This window comes from Octodon degus, unplaced genomic scaffold, assembly GCF_000260255.1.
Source record: "Octodon degus isolate 3935 unplaced genomic scaffold, OctDeg1.0 scaffold00014, whole genome shotgun sequence".
Classification (NCBI taxonomy): Eukaryota; Metazoa; Chordata; class Mammalia; order Rodentia; family Octodontidae; genus Octodon; species Octodon degus.
The window spans coordinates 3,098,137-3,111,370 of NW_004524590.1; the positions used below are offsets into that span (position 1 = coordinate 3,098,137).

Consider the following 13,234-nt stretch of genomic DNA (forward strand, 5'->3'; position numbering starts at 1 on the left):
TCTGTAACTTTATTTCCAAGTTAGTTCTTGGAACACAGGTTGCCAAGGTACACAGCTTGTTTGGTGAATCTTCATCCTCATTCTGTTTCCTGGACAACCGTACCTGGATACCATATGGAACATCCCTTATTCCTTTGGCCCAGACAGCTTTGTTGAGCCTGGTGTCAATGCGCATGTCTGGAGCCCCCATTTCCTTCATGGAAAACTTCCGGATCTCCTTAATGCCTGAGGAGCGCGCTTCTTGAAGCTCACTGTGGATGCGCTTGTGAATGCTGACTGTGTGTTCTCGGGGCACCACCTCGTGGATGACGGAGCGGCCCTTCTTCTTCTCGCTACCTTCTTTGCGGGAGCCATTCTGCCGGGCCCCAGGCAGAAAGCAGTAAAGATATTTTGGACACAGTTATTCATTTTTGTGAGTCTAATTTAAAAAAAAGATCATTTATTTTTTATTAGGACATATTTGCCATACATAGGGATCACATTTGTCTTAAGGGATCTATCTATATCTATACATAATATATCTTAATTCCCTTTTTTTCTCATTATCCTCCCCTGCCTTCAACCCCTACCCTCCCCATTTTTAAAAGCTTTGTTTCTGATAGGTCAGGATTCAAACTTTCCCAGGCACCTTGCCCCAAATACTCTCCCTCTTGGTTTCCCAGGCACCCCGCCCCCAAACTCTCTCCCCCTTGGCCCCACGCAGAGCCAAAGGCAGCACGGCAGAGCAAGCCACCATGAAACTCTCCTTTGTTAATGTTAAAGGTCCCCCACAGACCAGGTAGCCCTGCCAAGATCAGCTCTCCCTAAAAGATCCCAGAAAGTCTCCTGCCTCCCCTTTATTCACTGCTGTGTTGGTCCGCTAAACAGCCAGCCTGCTTGATGCCCCCAATAAATCTCTACCCATGTCAGAATGCCTGGTCTGGTTGATTGTGTGGGTTCTCACCTAATAGTTTCCGTTTTTTCCTTCCATTATATTTGGAAGTCCCTTTTTCCTTCCTTCCCTTCTCTCTTTCTCCTCCCTTGTTCCCTTTCTCTTTTTGCGTGTTCTTCCTACTTCCCAATAGATATCCTCTAGTATGATCCTTACTTCCTCACTGGTTTTCTGCCACAAGAGAAACAATGTGGCATTTAAATTTGGGTGTCTGATATAGTTATGATGATAGCTATTATTTCCAGAATGAAATAGAATCTCAGTGTTTTTGTTTTTCTTTGTATTTTAGGGAAGGGTCTACAGGGTGTTCAGGGTCTCAGTACTAGATCAGACTCACAGTGATCTGCCTGTTTATAGCCTCCCAAGAGCTGGGATTACAGTCGCATCACCACGCTCAGTCTCAATTGCTGTCTCAGCACGCCCCAGGGGCAGGCCAGCACTGCAGGCCTGGGAATCAACCACCTGGCCCACTGCACCTGCTTGCTCATACTTTATTTTAATTAATTAATTAATTAATTAATTAATTTTTTCAGGAAGGGAAAGGATTTATTAGACATCTCCAGGACGAGGCCCCAGGGGCAGTGGCTGGGCTCAGAGTTCTCACACCCAGGAAGAAAAGGCAGCAGTGAAGACCACCTGCCTGCCTTAGATCAAAGCAGCCTTGTGCTCACAGAAACTGTCTCTGCCGGCAGGGAGGACGTGGGCCTGGACGCACACCCGGAGGGTGGGAATGGCTTCCTTACCTCCATCAGTCTGTTCTCACGGGGCCGAAGTTGGGAGTAAAGGGAGCAGGGGCTGGGCCTGGCTGCTCCTGCCCATGACACTTCCAGGTGATTTTATTTATAAACAAGACAGAAATCAAAGCAGCATTAATTTAGGGGATCAAAACAGTTAAAAAAAAAAAAAGACAGAGGGGCAGGAAGGAGTCAGTAAGCATCCAGGAGAGAGAAGTAGGGCAGCCAGTGTGTACCCAGCGTGGATCTGTGGCGGTGGGTCAGTGATGGAGGGCCTTCTTCCTGCTCCCTGGCTGGCCATGGGCAGCAGAGGAGCCGTAGTGACTACAGCGCGCCCTGGGGCCCTGTCTGGCCACTGGTTTAGGGAGTATTGTGGATTTGCCCCAGCCTACTTGCCACCTTCACCATTGCCTAAGTGCAGCAGCTTTTAACTCTCCTGTCCAAAGTCCTCTGAGAATTTCTTCACTTTCAGGAGGTCCTCTGCATTCACTGTGGGCCGGGTGGTAGGCAAAGACCGGAGCATGTCAGACTGCGAACCACAGGCTCTAAGAGTTTATCACCAGGGACGTCCATCCAGGTCATCTCCATGGCCCCTGGGCCCCCTGGCGAGCATGGAGTCAGGAGGTCATCAATCATAACGCTAGGGTTGGTGCGGGAAGGGCCACAGACCTTCTTAAAGTGCGTTGCTGACTGGACTTTTCTGACGGGCTGCATGAGAGAGTCCCGCACAATGATGCTGATGTCTGCACCCGAGTAGCCTTCTGTCTTCCGGGCCGGCTCGTGGATGTTGGCATCTGTGAGGTTGTGTGGAGTGCTCCCCAGATGCAACCGGAACATCTGGGCGCGGGCGGCTTCCTCAGGCAATGGGATATAAATGCGCTTTTCAAACCTCCTCCTAATGGCAGAGTCCAGCACCCAGGGGATGTTTGTGGTACCAAGAACGAGAGTCCCATCGTTGTTGTTCCCCACTCCTTGCTTCTGCACCAGGAACTCTGTTTTGATCCTCCGGGTAGCCTCGCTCTCGTTCTCATTCTGGGACCCACAGAGGGAGTCTACCTCATCAATGAAGATGATGGAGGGCTTGTGCTGCCTGGCCAACTCGAAGAGGTTCTTCACGAGCTTCTCACTCTCCCCCAACCACTTAGACATCAGATCAGAGGAGGACACAGAGAAGAAGGTAGAGTTGTTGGCCTCTGTTGCCACAGCTTTGGCCAGATAGGATTTCCCTGTGCCAGGGGGTCCGAAGAGCAGTATCCCTCGCCAAGGGGTACGCTTGCCTGTGAACAAGTGTGGGAATTTGATTGGCAAAATGACAGCTTCTTTGAGGGCCTCGTTGGCCCCCTCCAGCCCCGCCACGTCATTCCACCGTATGTTGGGCTTCTCCATCACAACAGCACCCATTAGTTGCTCCTGCAGCTTCTTCTTCTCTGGATTATCCCCTTCGCTGTCACTGTCGCTGCCCTTGCCCTCGCTTGGATTCTCCTTCACTGGCTTTTTGCCGTGTTTCTCTTTGTTTTTTAAGTAATCCTTCAGCTTCTCTGCCCGGTCTAGGTACTGCACGCACTTGGCTCGAACGCTCTCCTTGGCCTTGTCACTGTGAGCCTCATACTTGATGGTGTGCAGGAAGTATTCCACAGCATGCTGGTACAGCCGCAGTGCCTCCTCATAGTTCTTGGCTTTGTCCTCCTCCGTGGCTTTAGTCACCAGATCAATGGCTTTCTGGAGGGTTGACGTTGTCATTTCATCTCCTGGGTCCGCTCCACACCCAGCGGCGCTGCTGGCGGCCTTGGTCCGGCCCGGGGGGAGCCGAACTGCTGGGTCCTGCACAGGAGCCCGGCGGGTCGGTGCTGTTGCTCATACTTTAATCCGCTGAGCTATATGGCCGACCCTCACTATTGTTTTAATTAGCATCTCTCTAATGACCAATGATTTTTTATATTTTTTCATATATTTATTTGCAATTCATACTTTATCTTAGAAATGCATAGTCATCTCAGATCCCCATTGTTTTGGTTGAGCTTTAAATTTGGAGAGGGTCTGATTTTTTGAGTTCTTTATGTACTCTGGATAGTACTTATTTGTCTGAGGAACAACTGGCAATTTTTCCCCTCATTGTGGGTTGTCTCTTCACTCTGTTGGTGGTTTCTTTTGCTTTTAAAAAGCTTTTTAATTTGCTCTGATCTCAGTTCTCATTCTTCATAACAGTCATATGCTGCTGGGGTTTGTTCATTAAGTCTTTGCCTAAACTGATGTTTTCAAGAGTTGCACCTATTCTGTCTTCCAGCAGACTGTTTTCATTTTGATCTACTTTGATTTTAGTTTAACACACGGTGACATATACAAGTCTAGGTTCAATATTCAGGCCCTGGAATGCCAGGCTTCCCTGCACCATTTGTTAAAGAGGTTTGCTTTATTCCAGTGAGTAATCAATCAAGTCCAAATTGATTATACATCTTCTATTCTCTTCCAATGATTCTTGGGTGTGCTTCTTTGTGTTTTTGCCAGTGCCATGCTGTTTGTGTCACTGTAGCTTTGCAATGTAACTTCAAATTGGGGATTGTGGTGCTATGGCCTCCCTTTGTTGCCGGGAATTGCTTTTGCTATTTTTGATCTCTGTTGATTCCATATGAATTTTAAGATTTCTTTCTCTAGTTCTGTAGGATATGCTACAGATATTTTCATTGGGATTGCATTAAATCTGTATAATAATTTTGGACACAGGGCCATTTTCACTATATTGGTTTTACTTATCCAAGAACAGGAGATATCTTTTCATATTCATATATCCTCTTCAATCTCCTTTTTCAGAGTATTATAGTTTTTAATGTAAAGATCTTTCACTTCCTTCATTAGATGTATTCCATAGAATTGCATTTTTTTTCTTGATGCTATTATGAAAGGCATTATTTCCCTAATTTCTCTTTCAGTTACTTTGTTGTTAGTGTACAGGATTGATATTAATTTTTTAGAACTGACTTTGTATTCTGCTATGCTAATTTGGTTATTAGTTGAGGAGTATTTTGGAGGGGTATTTGGGGTCTTCTAGGGAGAGTTCTGTGTCATCTGTCATCTGCAAATAATGACAAGTTCATGTCTTCATTTCCTGTCTTTATCTCTTTTCCTTCTTTCTCTTGTCCAGTTGCTCCTGCTAATGTTTCCAGAACTGTGCGGAACAACAGCAGTGGCGGTGGGCATCCTGGTCTCGTTCCTGGGGTCACAGAGCAGACTTTCCATTTCTGACCATTTAGCGTAATGTTGGCTGATGGTCTGCCATAGATGTTTTTTTTTTTTTTAATCAGATCTAGATGAAGACCTTCTATTTCAATTTTCATTAGGGTTTTTATTATGAATGGGCGTTGTACTTTGTCAAATGCTTATTATGTGCTTCTTGAGATGATTATGTGGTTTTTGTCCATGTTTCTGTTCATGTGGTGTGTTACACTTATTGATTTGCGTGTGTTGAACCATCTCTGCATCCCTGTTGATGAGTCCTACTTGGTCATGATGTTTAATGCTGCCATGATTTCCTGCATTCTTTTTGCCAGTATTTCATTGAGCATTTCTGCATCTATGTTCATTAAGGAGACTGAATGAGTTCTCTTTTTTCATTGAATATGTCTCTGGTTTTGGTAGCAAATGATGCTTGCTTCTAAGAATGAGTTTGGCAGTACTACTTCCCTTTCAATTTCATTAAGGAGCTTGAGGAATATTACAATATTTTTCTCTAAAGTTCTTGTAGAATTCAGCAATGAACTCAGCAAGGTCAGGACCTGGGTTTTTCTTGACAGTTTTTTTCCAATTTCATTTACTAATATTAGATATTTAGAATTTTTGCACTTTCTTGAATCATCTGGAGTCATTCATGGGTAACTATGTTTTCATTTCCTTTTAGAAAGACATATTTATGGACAAATAGCACATTAAGGACATGTGCGTGTCCCTTGGCACACTGAAGACATGATTCCACCGTCTTCTGATTTCCCTTTGCCACTTGCTATTCTTTTTTAGATTGTCTTTTCTCAGTGATTTTAAAAGTACTTTTTGACCACTAATTCTAAATAGCTTCACAGTGGTATTTCTAAGCAGATTTTATTTTTATTGTACTTAAGTTATAATTGTTTTTGCATTACAAGTATTAAAGTCAGTTATCACTGTAAAGTTTTCACAGTTACTATCTTTTTAAAAAATTCTCTTATCATTTTAATATATAGGCTGTCAGGCTCTCAGGGATGTTGGATGCTTCTTGTGTCCTTAGGTGCAATTCTGCTTTTTTACTTAGTTACTATCTTTCCAAATGTTATACGTCCCTGTCTCTTCCTTCATTCTTCCTGGCCCTTAGTAGACAAACATGAAACACGTTCACTCTGTCTTCTATGTCTTTCAGCCTTCTTTTGCTCTTCTTGCTTCATCATGATTCTACGCTGCATTATAGAGTGTGTATTCACATGCAGCTTGCATTTTTAGCAAGCAGCCCTCCTGCTTTAAAAATTTTTCTATTGGTACCATCCATTGGAATCTTTATTTTAATAATTATATGCTAAAAACTGAGACTTCCTTATGTCAAATGTTTTGGCATTTTAGTAGTTTTTTTGGTTCATTTTATCAGTGTTCTATTTAATTCCATTAAATATGAATACCTTATAATCTTTCTGGTATATTTGAATATAAAATTGGTGATGACATCTTTACTAGTTTTTGCTTGTCATGCCTATTTTCCTTGAGAGGTGTATGTGTGTGTGTGTGTCTGTTACTGGACATTGAGTCTAAGACCTCAGGAAGGCTAAGCATGTGATTTACTGCTGAATTTTACCCTCAGCCCAATATTTTTAAAAAATTATTTTGGCTTTGAAATGAGATTTTGTGGAAGTGCATCTGTGGTGATCCTTTAAGGACTATAGTATAAATTTACTTTCATTGGTTATCTGTCTGAGCTTTAAATTTCAAATTGAGCTTACACCTTGATGTCTTTCAGATTAGACCTCCCAGGTGGTATGAATCCATGCTGTCTTTGCATGAGGACAAAGGATGCCTAACGCTTCTTAGGGTGGTTATTCCATCCTTCACTCAGGGCCACAACCCACACAAGTCTACCTCCTTGTCTGCCCACCTTCTGTATGGATGTGTGTTGGGGTGAACACATGTGGAATGCAGAATTTTTCTCACTGATTTAGCCCAGGAGGTTGCACTTTGCAACTTCTCACATTGGTAGCCTCAGGCTTTTCATCTTAATCACTAGAATCCATAATGTCCTAAATAGATGCTCAGTGTTCCAAAGAGAAAGATTGTTTCTGTGTTTGGCTTATCCTTCTAGATTCTAGATTTTATTTATTTTTGGCATTTGAAGTATTGTTATTTTTGTGGCAAATAAAAACATAGCCAAAAATATATAAAGCTTTCCACATTTTGTCCAACATTGTTAGTGTTTATCCTATTCCCTTTTTGGAGAGGTAGACAGTGCTTCTGTTCTGTTATGATACCTGAGATACCAAGTCTTATAACAGGTTTAGTTGTACCTTTCTGAATGGAAGGCATTGTTAAAACCATGAATGAATCCAAAGAATAGCTGGTGTCCAACCTCAGAAAACTTAATGTTGTAGTCAAGATTTGCAAGTGAAACAATACAGGACACATAATTTATAGGGCTATTTTATAATAGTTACCCAGAATAAAATACAAAGTGCAGGAAATCCATCCACTTGCTGAAGACCCAAGGAATCCAGCTGAGTTCCTGGAGCCAAGGCAGTGTCCTGCATGAGTCCAGTTGAGGACCTACAGCCCAACACCGCTTTTGGCAAGTCCAACTGGAGGTCAAGAGTTGATGACAATGTTTCATGCAAGTCTGCTTCAAGGATCCGCACTGGGAAGATCCAAATGGCAACAACAGAGGATAGAAAGTCTGCGCTGTGGGCTGACAGATCTGCACCTGAGCCAGGAAACAGTGCTCAAAGTAACCACCAGAGCTCCCCTGAAAAGTACCACAACTGTCCTCAGCAACAGAGAGGCCTGGGCTCCTCCCATGATAAGAATAGCTGAGTCCATATCAGTGAAGCCAGCACAATAAGCTTCTCCAGGACACTAAAGTGCGCCCCATCTTCCCCTCTGAAGCCAGGAAGAGATGCTCAGAGCAAGGACCAGAGCTCCCCCAAAATGAAATGTAGCCATTCTCAGCAATAATGAGGTCCCAAGCTCCTTTGACAATGAGAACAGCCAAGCTCATGTCAGGAAAGTCAGCAAGACAAGCTTTTTCAGGAGATTAGTCAGTGCGCCATCATTCCCTCCAGAGCCAGGAACTGATGATCCAAGTGAGGACCACAGCTTCCCCGGATTGAACTGTAGTCATTCTTAGTGATGACAAGGTCCTGAGCTCCTCTGACAAGAAGCACGAGAGTCTCCTCAGGAGAACCAACAGTTCCCTAAGAGCTTCTAAACTTCTTCCTTTCCAGTTCTGCCTCTTCTGCTGCCAGCAACGACCCTCAGGTGGACACCCAACACCCAGCACCACACTGGTTCAGTTCAGCTGGGTATTACAAATTGACCACCAGTTGTCAATCCACCACAGTCAGTGTCCACTTCATAAATAATATGGATAATTCAGAGGAAGTTGCAGAAGAGTGTCTGCAAGTCTGACAATGTCCGAAGTGGACACAGGTGACTATGGCTACCTGGGTAGATCCAGAGGAGAAGAAGGACCATAGTTGTTTCACCCAGAGAAGAGCCCAAAGCAAATGAGCTTGGAGCATGCAAAGCAGCTACGTAGGCAGAAGGACGAGAAGACAGAGATCTGGGAAGAGGAGAGAGTTTGGAACTGGAACGTTCTCTAAAAGGCCTAGTTGTTGAAAGTTTATTCCCCAGGGTGAAACTGTTGGGAGGTGGAACCTTTAAGAGCTGGGATTATGGGAAGAGTTAGGTCGCTGGAGGACTGTTCTTGCAGACACTATTGTAGCCACTGGCCCTCCTGTGTCTAGCTCTCGCTTGAATCCCAGCCTGAGCTGAGTGCTGCCTTATGCTACCGTCATGATATGCGGCCCCACCACAGGCCCTGAGAAGTAAAGTAACCAACCCTGAGCTAGAAGCTCTGAAACTATGATCCAAAACAAGACTTACCTCCTTTCATTGATTATCTCAGGTATTTTGTTAGTAAGAGAAAACTACCACACCACTCCTTATTTGGGCAGTGCCACAATTGAAGACACTGCATTAAATCTTTCAAATAAGGGACAGTCAATTCGTGGCTTATTTAGTGGCAGATGCCACAACAAGCACCTTTGCACAAGTCATGAGCACGAGACAGAGTGAGATCAATAGTCCTGGGTCTCACTGCTTGTGAGAAGATTTGGATTGGAAAAGGGAAGGGCAGGGAGGCAGAGCCCACAGCGCCCCCTGGTGGCTCACTGATGAGTCACTCAGCAGGGGCCTTTCAGGATTGGTCGCAGATTTGAATAGAGCATGGGATTACTTGTACAGTGGCCGCCATCAGATATTGTGTTCAGAGCCAGATCTCGTCTTCTCCTGAGTGGTTAGGCCAAGGTTTGCATATCTGTGGGCAGCGCCTGGCTGGGGAGAGCACTCTGTGTCCCCTGCGTGGGTCGGGCAGTCCTCCAGCCACCCTGCTCGGCCTTCCTTATGATCCGGCAAGTGGTAGCTTTTATGCACTTCCAGGGCTCTTGTTCCTATAATAAATTTGGGATTATATGATTTTTTTCACTTGTGTGTCAGTATTCAAAGTGTGTAGATGAAAGGCATTCAGAGAAGGCAAAGTGTTTCAAGAAGAGTGGGAGAGACTGGTGTCAACCTGCAATCGAAAACCCGCTTATTTTCCAGAGTGCTAAACACAGCCTCCCGAGGGGGGGAGCCCTCTGGGCACAAGCGCCTCCCCTTTCCACTCCCCCACCTTGCCTCCCTCCCAAGGCTTCTGCAGAACTGACTCAGCTTTGGACAATTAAACCTGAATACTGAGTTTTACTTCAGAAAACAGCAGCTCATACATTGATATCTTTTGTCTTAAAAAAGCGCAATAAAACACATGGCATAAGTTTGCTACCATGGGCGTAGAGTATAGTCTTCTACAACAGCCCATGACCACACGGGGAGGAGCCGTGCCCGGGTGGGTCTCCAGCTGCAGGCCCATCACAGTGAGTGCGCATGTCTAGGTGTCCAGGCTAGAGAAGGGAGACTTCCAGGACTGCTCCCTGCCTCACACCACTGTTTCTCAGGATATCTGGTGAGTGGGTGGTGTGGGCGAGTGGGTGGTGTGGGAGATCCTGAGAGTTCTGTTTTTTTTTCTTGCCAAAACCAGGGATTGAACTCAGGCGCTTGCACTTGCCAGGGAAGCGCTTATTCTACTGAGCCATCTCCCTGGCCCCATCCTGGGAGTTCTGAAAGCTGCAGATGATCCCCTTGGACAGAAGGGGTGAGCCATCAGGAGCGCCTGGCTGTGGACCGTGCTGGTGTTGCAGCAGCCGAGTTAGATAGAAATATTATAGGCAGTCAGACAGGGCCAGGCCCTCCAAGGAGACAGCACAAAAGACAAGTTACCTTACAACTGTGGGAGTGGTGGATGCTCCCGCTGTGAGCCAGACCTAAAGAGCAAACAAATGCTAACCTCCATAAAGATTGGCATCTGAGATTGAGCACTACCCTGAGAAAGCCAGAAAGAGTCCTTATCTGATGGCTACCAGATAAAGTTCTGTTTTACATTCATGCCTGCTTGCTACATGACTCCCTTTCCCATTTAGTTCCAGGCTTAATTAATTTTCCCTGAGCAATGGTGCTTGTAATCCCATTGGTTGACTATAGTTCTGTCCCACCCCACATCCACCTAAGAGAGTTCCCACTTTCTCCACCTTAGCCCTACATGGTTTTACACTATAAAAGTCCCTGGAAGAGATAGCTCCTGGGGGAACAACCCGTTCGGGACCCCCCTCCTGTCCCTCTCTCAGACAAGAGCTTTCTTTCCCTCAATCAATATATTCTGCTCATAACCTCTGTTTATTCCTAAAATTCATTCTTCCGTTGTAGAGAACACAAACTCGTGCAGGTCAGGTCAGGAGGATCACTTTTTCCCTGTCATTTGGAGGTTCCCTGTATCATTTGGAGGTCACCCTCCCTAGATCAGGTTTTCTCCCTCTATCAGTAGGACAATTTAAAGGGCCTGTTTGAGCAGGGAGGGTGGGGGCAGAGCCTGCTTTTCACTTTTGCAAACTTCCTGTGAACAATTTGAAATTAAACTTTCACAGAGCTGGGTCCTTTGGCCCAATGAAGAAGAATGGGAGATCCTGTGTGATAGGGGCCACAGCCTTCGCGGAACTACAGGGCTTCTCAGAGGCAGAGGGAGGGCGCTGCAGATCCTCAAGGACCGTGCAGTGCCCTGGGTCTGGGTCCAGCCCTGGTGCTGTCGCCATCGCCCTCGCTGTGCACATGAGGCCCCAGCGCAGGGATAAGTGGGTCTGAGTGCGCAGCTTCCGGCCGTCCCTCTGGCCCCAAGCTCATCCCCTTCCCATGTGACACTTGCCCTTCCTTCCAAGGGCTCTGCGGACCAGACTGGGCTTTGGACGAACTGTCACGCTTTCTCTTATTTGCGAATCTCTGATTTTAATATGGAAGGAGTGTCCCAAATGGGTAAATAATGGCCCTTTCCTCCGTTCTTCAAAAGCAATTTTTCTTGGAGCTGTGTGGGCATACGCTGAAATATGGCTGTTTGGTTTGCAGAACGTTGTCCTTGGAAAGGAGGGAAGGAGGCTGAAGAGCTTGAGTGAAAATAAACTAAATTACATGCAGAACTAATCACTTTAATTGGCCCTTTTTATTGCTAGACTCTCCTAATTTATGGACGGGTTATTTGAAAGCACGGGAAAAGCTTCCTTGCCGGGCTCCTGCGAGCTTATGAGACATCCTTCACCAAGAATAAATGTCTTTAATTGCGGTGTGAACATTAAGAGGTTTGTAATTAGCTGCTTGCAGTAGCCACCCTCTTTCTTCTGTGTGCTGACAGGCTTAGGCAGTCCCGGAAGTGGTACACCGCACCCGCGTTTGCTTATTTATCTGTGGAATGAGAGGACGCGTCCTTGCGGAAGGTGTCTTTATTTTTTTCCCCAGAGCCTCAGAAGATTAATGAAACTAAAATATATCTTGTTTATTTTCTCCTTCCTTCCTTCCTTCCTTCCTTCCTTCCTTCCTTCCTTCCTTCCTTCCTTCCTTCCTTCCTTTTCTTCATTTCTTTCTTCTTTTCTTTCTTTCTTTTTTGTGGTACTGGGTATTGAACCCAGGACCTCCCTACTAAGCTACATTCCTAGCCAGGTTTGACCTTTTATTTTAAGGCAGGGTCTGCTAACTCATGAAATCGCTCAGGATGGCATGGAGCTTGTGGTACTGCTGCTTCAGCCTCTCAGAGTTCTGGGATTGATTGCCGGTGGGCGGTATCGCGTCCCGCTTGTTTTTAGATTGTGGTATCTCGCTCTCTCTGTATTCTATATTTTTACTTTAAATAGAAAAGCACACGTACTTGCATAAAGCTACTCTATTAAGATAAGCTGCTGTACATCCTCTAGGGCCAAGAGAGCACTCTGCCTTTCCCCGCAAAGAAGAAGACAGTTTGTTCTTCTCAAGCCCTGACTGAAAATAACTAGGCAGATACTGTGTTAAGTTGATCTTTTAAGCTTTGTAGTAAACCTTTGAGTAAAAGGAGTAAGAGATTTCTACTGTGTCTGTGTTTGTATCACTCTATTCTTGTCCCATCTACCAAAGAAAATCACAAGGCTAACTTAGAGTAAAGAAAAAAGAGATGGTACAGAGACTATCACTACAGAAAGGGTGAAGATATGTTTGCATGCTAATCCTTGGTTGAATACATACACTGCGATTATTTTCTACCTTGTGGCTTTACTTTCTTAATCTAATCTTTATTTTTTTTCATTTTGAAAGAATACAAAATAGTGATAGAAAAAATACTAGAAATGAGACAAGATTTTACTAAACAAAGTAGGAACTCAACAGTGGTTGAATATCTCTAAATTAGTTGTTCAGATTAGCAGATATAAACATGCAAGATTCATTTAAAGAAAAAACAAAACAAAACAATAACAAAAAAGTTATAAAAAATTCAAAAGAGGAAAAAAAATCAAAGTAAAAAAAAGTTGAAACATTAATTGCTCCTTGTAAAAGACCAGCAGAAATCGACCATTATCCAAACTATTCTGCATATATACCTAAATATATTTTCCCTTCTTTCGTTTGTCCTTTTCCTCAAACCAGTTTTTCCTTCCCATTGAAATTTTTTTCCCTTTCACAATATCTGTTGTACCTTGTAGATTTTCATTGTTTTTTTCTGTTTCTCACACTTGCAAGATAATCCAATGTTTGCACATGTGGATCTATTTTATTTCTCTTACTAATAGAGTCTCTAGCTGAATCCATTTATCTATAAATACTCAAACTTATCTTTTTTTGTTTTCTTTTTTTTTCCGACAGTTTTATATATGAGACAGTTTCAAATCAAATCGGAAGTACAGTTTCAACAAATAATACACTGCATATATTCTTCTTAGTGGTTAATTGCTGTACAAGATGCGGG

General features: G+C 44.3%; 1 protein-coding gene and 1 pseudogene across 1 annotated transcript in view; both read right to left on the bottom strand.

The window, feature by feature from the left end:
• LOC101578314 (60S ribosomal protein L31-like) overlaps positions 1-1,680 on the bottom strand; it is a 43,793-nt gene extending 42,113 nt beyond the window's left edge. Inside the window, exons 1-2 of the mRNA XM_023709682.1 lie at positions 1,675-1,680; positions 35-355 (exon numbers count right to left, since the gene is read on the bottom strand). Coding sequence (XP_023565450.1) covers positions 35-355; positions 1,675-1,680 — 327 coding nt within the window. The remainder of the gene's footprint in view (positions 1-34; positions 356-1,674) is intronic.
• A 225-nt stretch (positions 1,681-1,905) lies between these two features.
• Positions 1,906-3,504, bottom strand: LOC101572207 (annotated as a pseudogene).
• Positions 3,505-13,234: the final 9,730 nt, after the last annotated feature.